Raw genomic sequence first — 7,393 nt, forward strand, 5'->3', positions numbered from 1 at the left:
GGCACAGCCTTCTGCGTACAGGCACTACAAAGAGCTGGACAAATTAACAATTTGAACAGCCACGATCCCTTCTGCAGTCTTTCTGTGGCACTTACCCATTTGCCCTGACACTGAGAGACACAAATGCAGCTGGAGACCTGTACTTCTTCGAACAAAATGATGCGTCTCTGTCCAAAATCATCAAAGGGCACCTAATAACACCTGCCAACTGCTATTGTGCATTTAGGAGCAACCTTTAAACTAAAACATTTAAAAATCTAGGGAACATCCTTAAGTTGATGGGTATCATGGAAGTCATACATAAACCAGTATTAGCTACGCAGGTGCCTCTGCTTTTTGTGTCTCTATTTGCCTGATTAATCTGTGATTAAGACCCAGTGCTAGCTGCACATCCCTAGTAAGGTTTTATATTCCTAAATGGAAAAAAACCAACCCCTTTGGACCAGACTGTAGAACAAGCATCATTTCGGAGGGAGGGGCAAGACTGACACATTTAGTATGGAGTTTTGGCAAATATAGTAATAAACAGTGGTGCGTGCACATGCCCATTTTTTGTGTGCTGATGGAGTATTCAGCATTGAGATTGGCCCTTCAACACTCAAGAGGGGAGAATGGATTTCTGCTCTAATGTGTGTATTGTGTGCTCCTCCCAGCTCTCTTGTATTCTCCTCATATAGCTGAGACCAAAAGAGAGGATTTTTTTTAATCTCACATTTGTAGCTATCAGCTAAAAAGAATGCTAACAGAAAGAGAAATTTAGATCCTCCAACATGAAATTAACAGCTATGCTTTGTGATTTGAACAGGTCCCCAGTGGTACCCTTCCCGCGTTGGCCTGCAACTAGAACGCAGTGAGTATTCGTATGGTTGAATACAGCCACCTAACGTATTACTAATCCTCTGGCAAGTTGTCCTCCTGTACATGTTATTGGGTGAACTGTTAGCACTTTTTCATTAATTGATATCAATGATTAATGTATTAGCTTTCTCATTAATAAAGGAATCTAATGGTTTTCATAACCACTGAGTAAAAATGTTTCAGAATACAGTATATGATCAAATAATGAAGACAAGGCAGTTTTAAAACCATTCACTCACTCACCTCACTCAGTGAATTATCTCTTTTAATACTTGCTCACAGCCTCATCAGAAGATGCAACTGGCTGCAGGAGGCAGTCTCTTTTTTTGTGCCAGTACACCAGTTCTTGGTGGACATGGCAGTGGGAGATGAAGCTGCCACGGGCTGTGTGGCGTTTGGTCTGTGGACATGTAGCATTGCAGAGCCCTAGAAAATGAGGGCTTGGCACCTGGTGGAATTTAGCACCCTCACTGACTTAAAACAGTCAACAAACATATATTGAAAGGGAGACACAATACACAAAGTGGAAAAGAGAAAAGAAGTGTTGCAGCCATGGCAACACCCCATGCCAGTGGCTGTTGGGGGCTCCTAATATCCAACTCATTGCCTCCGTAAAAAAAAAAAAAGAACCAGATATTGCCATTTTATGTCTCTGCCTGTACACTCTAGGTCCATCAGGACTGGAAGCAGACGCCTCAGAATCCTGTGAAAAGTAATGTACAGATACAGATACACCTGGTCTGTCTAGGTCAGACAGCTTACAAAGAAATCTTGGACTCTGGGCCTTTGCCCAAGAAGTTGCGTTCATCATGATGGTGCCACCTCTTGTAAAATAGCCTGAGAATGCAAACGCTTCAGCAAAAGATATCAGTGAGGGAGACACTGCATACATTGACTTTCCCATTAGTCTTGCAAGACAGAACAAAAAGTGCTCTACGAAATAGCGTGTGTGATTGCATGGCATGTCTCTAATGGTCTAGATTAACAGAGATAGCGTTGTAACAATTGCTATGCATTGCTGCCCAGTGTCATGTCAGCCTAATGCTTTTGTTAAAATGAGAGGAGTATAACTCTCATAGAAGTGCTCTAAGTTGCTAACCTGGAGAATAATACCAAGTCACCCACAGAATACAAGTTGGGCCTTGTCCATTAGCAGGGCAGCCTATGCATTATGCTGAGCCTGTGAGAGGATGCCTGTTGTTCATGCCATCTCCTCTTCCCTTTTTGTCATTGCAGATGGGCCCTATTTGAAGGATTCCATTAACATTCAAAGCCTTGCTGTTTCCTCCATCATTACACTGTATTTTACAGATCTAGGTCAGCAGGTCGGTTGGACCACAGTAAGTATGTCCTTGTAACAATCAACATGATACATCTTAATGTACAATGTGTTTTAGCATCAAATTACTCCAACTTCCTCAACCTGTCCTTCCCTTTGTCAAATGGTGTAATTACTCTATCAGCAGACAAAATGGAATTAAATGGATAGTGAGCCAAGTTATCAACGTGCTAACTCTGACATCCAATTGAAGATTAGAAGGTGGACATAACAATATTGCCATGAGCAACAATACCTGTATTATGCTGTGGGTAGATCCATGGTCTGTTTTTATTTCTGGTCTCAGTCTGACTTCAATTACTTTCCTGTAAGCAGCTGTTGGAAGGTCAGGGTGGCAGGAGAGAGGCGACACATTCCACCCAAACGGGATTGTGGGGAACTCTAACCTTATGGGCTCATCTGTGCAAGGAGGAAATGAAAGATTCAATTCTTCCACAGCCCAAAGACAGAAGACAGTGGAAGGGTTTGAAAGAACAGTGAAGGAATGGGAGATGAAGAGACCTTTCCAACATCTTGCAGCAGGCACAGGTGGCGGAGCTGAAGGTAGTCTCACTGCTAGACTGACCTAGCTTTTGCTGTAGTTTGCACGTACCACGTCAGCTGGAATAACACACAGCCCACATCTGTATATTGGGTAATGAGATTCCCAATTTCTGCAGCGAGAACCACGAGTAAGATAGAACTACAGTTTCTGAAAGCCATAAAAGCCACGATGAGACTATTCATAGCAATGGAAAACAAACTGCCAATTGCTTGCAATTCCTTTAATGAAGCAAGTGAATTTTTGCTAACTGGCATCATGGCTGTAGGCCGAATTATTAGATTCTTACCTCAGGCAGCCCACAGATCCCACCCTGCTCACGTGGGGTGACCACAAGGCCCACTGACAAGCCAACTGTCCTTCCTTGGCTGTACCTATATGGATGGAGCTTGTGAGTGTCAGGTCTTTAACCAGCTTGCAGATGTTAGTACTGGTTCCTCTCTCAGTAGGTCACTAGGGGCTAGGAAGCATTACTACAAGACACTTAGAATGGACATGCTATTTTACAGCTCCTTATCCTGTTAATCAGTACACTCAAGGTGGATATTACTGCCAGAACTGCCCTTGACTTTGGGAAGAGTCAGCTTCCCGATCGGCACTGTAAGATCACATATCCATCTCACCTGCTCAAGCTCACGTGCATTTCTCTCTCTCCAGGGAAGCAGATAGCCCCTAGCAGCACAAACTCTGGGAGGTTTTAGCCCCTATGAACAAGAACATGACCTATATCTATCCTTCCCAGTTCAAACAACAGGACCCAAATTCCCAGGTGGTGACAAGCGGTTTACTTCAGTGGAGTTAGAGCAGCTCACACCCCGTGACCTACCCGTTTCAGTAGAGGTCTGCGAGTTTACCAAGGCTGAGGTTTTACCCCACTGATTCCCATACTGATTTATGGTCTACTGGGGCCATACTGATTAATGCTGCTTGGGGTCCTGTTTCCCCCCACAACCATCCCACCACCTCTCAACTGTGGAATTTCCTTGCAAAGCAAAATTGTGAGTAGTGCAGCCTCCTGTTTGTTACAACTAAGTAATCTGCAAGAACCTTATTTATTCTCTCCCTTCCTGGTGGTTTATGTAGCCTACGACAGTAACATAACTAAAGCTTAATATCCCATTATAAATAGTGCAGTTATGACTAGGTGTTGATACTGCAGGCAGTGGCATTTTTTTACGATTTAATCTGTGTGTGCAGAAAGTTGACTCCATTGAGTTTCTGAATATTCATCTTATCCCATTCTGTTCCATACTCTAAATTGTCTCCATTCTCAGTGGGAGAAGTCTTCTTCCTAGCCACATCATTTAAACAGTCAAGAGATTTTTATATTATAGCTAGTCTATAGCAATAGAGAAAAAGTTCATAGAAGATTGTATTCTAACAATAACAATTAAGAATATATTTGTACACAGGATGTATAGTTTTACTGCCATTTTTACTGTGCTTAGAGCTTCCATTCTCCCATCCCCCTTGATGCTCTATCAGATTTATGCACACAGTGAGGGATGCTTCTGATTTGAAGGGTTGACAGTTAAATAAACAAAGCACAGAATAAAAATATTCTTATCTTATCAGCAAAATGATAGCTGAGGTACAAAGGGCCACATTCAGGTCTGGACTCCAAAAATAGACACAGAAGCACATGGAGATATGTTGGTGCTCCAGAGGTCGATGCATTGGACATGGATCTGTCTAGGGGAAAACTAAGCACAGAAGTGGGTCTTCTGGGGCTTTGTTACCTCATTGGAGATCACACTTGAGATGCCCACTTGAGGATCAAGAACACTAAGACCCCCAATGCTGGGGATTTACACCAAGACAATGAGCTCGTGTTTTTTAAAAGGGGAAAGTGGTACCCACCTCCACCTTCTGGGAGCAGTACCCTCTCCAGGCATGTTGTAAAATAAAAGATGATGCTGTTGTCTGTTCCCAAACAGTTTGGGTCCCTAAGTCTAGGAGCATACTTGTGAATCAATGCTCAGCTTCCATTTTGGAGCATGCACAGTCTCTGATTTATGGTCCTTCTCACACTCCACCTTGGTGGCTCAAGAGTTTATCGTCTCCTGTTGTCTACCCAGTCCCTCTGTCAGAGGCTGCCACTTTGTAGGAAGGATGTTTCCTTCTCATCCTCAGCCTTCTTAAAACATGGTTGCACAGTGACAGAAATATTTTTGGTGTTTTGTGCTGTGAAAGGCCAGACATCCTCTGGGCTCAGGTTATACCACAGCTCTGAGATTGGTTGACCAGATTTCAACAAGTTCTAGAGGCTGGGTTGCTCTGAGGAGGACAAACTGGGGTGAGGGATTTGCAGTTCTCCTCCACTGGAGCAATTATTTGTCAATCTCTTTCGAGAATGAGGCCCTTTCCTGGGATAATGTGGGTAGAAATCCAACCTCAGCTGGTTCTTTTAGAAGAATGGAGTCCCTCAAGGCTCATCTCCAGAAAGAAATTCAGGGAGAAAACAAAACCTGTTTCTTAGTATCATGGATTTTGTTAGAACTCTCTCTTTACTCTGCCTTCTTTTTTATAAAACAAATGTTATCTGAAACACATAATTTACTTCTGCACAAGATTTACCAAATCTTTTACCCTACCTGGAGGGGATAGTTAAGGTTTGCTGACTGATACTAATGGGAACTGAGTTTACAGATCTTTTCCATATGCATCTTGCAAAGATTGTACCCCCAGGGGTGTTTGAAATTCTCACCACTGGAGTGATGGATTTTATTTTTAATCTCTGTCCAATTTTGGGCCTAAGCATGTTTGACAGAGACCTCTTTTTACATATTGCAATGCTGCATGTGACTTTTTGAAACATGGCTGGCATTTTACCTCTAAGAATGCATACTGCTGCTGTAGTCAAAAGGAAAAAGAAAACCATTCTTCCTGCTCAAATTCAGACTTCTGTTAAAGCTTTCCTCATTTGAGCAGTGATTGCAATTTCTGATTTATCAGCTTCTGTTGTCTAGTTGCTACCCGGGCAGGCTACCAGAAGGATCAAAATAGAACTGAGAAAACAGCGTAGAACTGTGAAAAATATATTTTACCTCCAAGTCTGTGAATTTCATAAGATTAACCCTGAAACACAGTACTTCAGTAAATATTTTTTGTAACTGTGATTTAAAATCAGGGATTGCTTAAATACTTTGACTCCTGAGAGCCTTAAAATACTGAGGCTGGCAGCAAAACTGCTCCATTTGCTTAGATTATAGTTCCTTAGGTTGTGCATTTTTTTGCTTTGTGTTTGTACAGTCCCCCCCTTTGCATACCCTCCCTATATGACTGATTCCACGCAGCTCTGTGATACAAATTATCACACAGAAAACCGTTGATTCTCTCTGATCTGAGTTACCATTTCAATAGGCTTCTGCTGGCGTAAAACGGAGCTGGCTGAAAAATGGAACTGTATTTAATAGGTTTAAGATTATATTATACATCATTTTTCTGGAATAATTTCAAATTTTCCAATGAAAAAAAAGATTCTGCTCAATTTAGAAATACAGAGACTAATACTTATTTAAACCCGAAACCATATTTGAAATCTGAAAATCTACACTTTCACTAATTGGTCTGTTCTCTTCTGGCTGGCAAGCAAAATTATCACCGAGTTAGACATTGTGGAAAACGAAGAAGAAGCCAAGAGATCTATGTTTGAAGCTTTGTGATTATGTACAGCAGGTGTACACAGTGGGGAAGTGCATGCTGTACTGAACAACGAGGTGCTGCTGTTCTCTCGGGGGGAAGGCAGTGTTTCGGTCAGCGTGGTTCTCTCCTCTTACTCGCACAGTGCACGCAAACCGAAGTTCTTCTGTCCTGTGGGCGTGGGTGGGTGGCGAATGGGGGGGAGCAGTTTGCTCTGACTGTGGCTGGCAGAGCTCACGCAATTGGTCCTGTAAATGGGGAACAATCCCATGAAGTCTGTGGGATCAATGTGGTACAAAGCAATTTATGAATATTGACGGGTTTAAAAAAAGAGGCAGCCAAACTGCTGCAGACTCATTGTCTCCACCTTCTCTATACTGAGGTCAGCTTTGGGCTTCCCATGGGGAACAACTTGAGATGTTTTCCCTAATTTGGGAACGGAAGAAGAGACTTCAATAAAGGTTTATAACCTCTCAATGGGATGTAGAAGTACAGACAATTACAACAGAAGAAAAAAGACAGGATCTGAGGAGTTTGAAGGAGTGGGAGAGCTGGGAGTCCCAGCAAACTAGTGGGCCAGTGTGAAGAAGATAAATGTAAGAAAACTCATATGATCATTGCTGAGGAAGGAATTTGAGATCAAGGTAAGAGAGAGAGCTGAGGATACGTAGGATGTATCAGTGGAGAATGTCACTGAATGTATTTCTCAGCGGATACGTATCAGAGCTTGCATATTTTGTGGCCAATTCAAACACAATTAGTTGTGGGACAAGACCCTACAAATTGAATAAAACTTTCAGGGAATTGTGGGTACCTGGAAAACTTAGCAGCAGTGCCAGATAAACAGAACGTGTGATTCTGTGTAAATCTGTGGGTGGCTTAAGAACGACTACAACAAAGTGCCAAAGAGTGGGAAATCCCCAAATGGTTTTTCTTTGCTAAACCTTTTGGATCAATAGACAATTTGATCACAGAAGATGATCTCCAGGAAAAAAAGAAGTCACTATTTCCCT

At 42.3% G+C, this 7,393-nt stretch overlaps 1 protein-coding gene across 1 annotated transcript in view; it reads left to right on the forward strand.

Moving 5' to 3' along the window:
• Positions 1 to 805: 805 nt before the first annotated feature.
• TECRL (trans-2,3-enoyl-CoA reductase-like) overlaps positions 806 to 7,393 on the forward strand; it is a gene marked incomplete at its 5' end in the record, with an annotated part of 27,050 nt that continues 20,462 nt past the window's right edge. The window contains 2 exons of the mRNA XM_009588128.1: positions 806 to 850; positions 2,095 to 2,198. Coding sequence (XP_009586423.1) covers positions 806 to 850; positions 2,095 to 2,198 — 149 coding nt within the window. The remainder of the gene's footprint in view (positions 851 to 2,094; positions 2,199 to 7,393) is intronic.

Source organism: Fulmarus glacialis, unplaced genomic scaffold, assembly GCF_000690835.1.
Source record: "Fulmarus glacialis isolate BGI_N327 unplaced genomic scaffold, ASM69083v1 scaffold41201, whole genome shotgun sequence".
Taxonomy (NCBI): Eukaryota; Metazoa; Chordata; class Aves; order Procellariiformes; family Procellariidae; genus Fulmarus; species Fulmarus glacialis.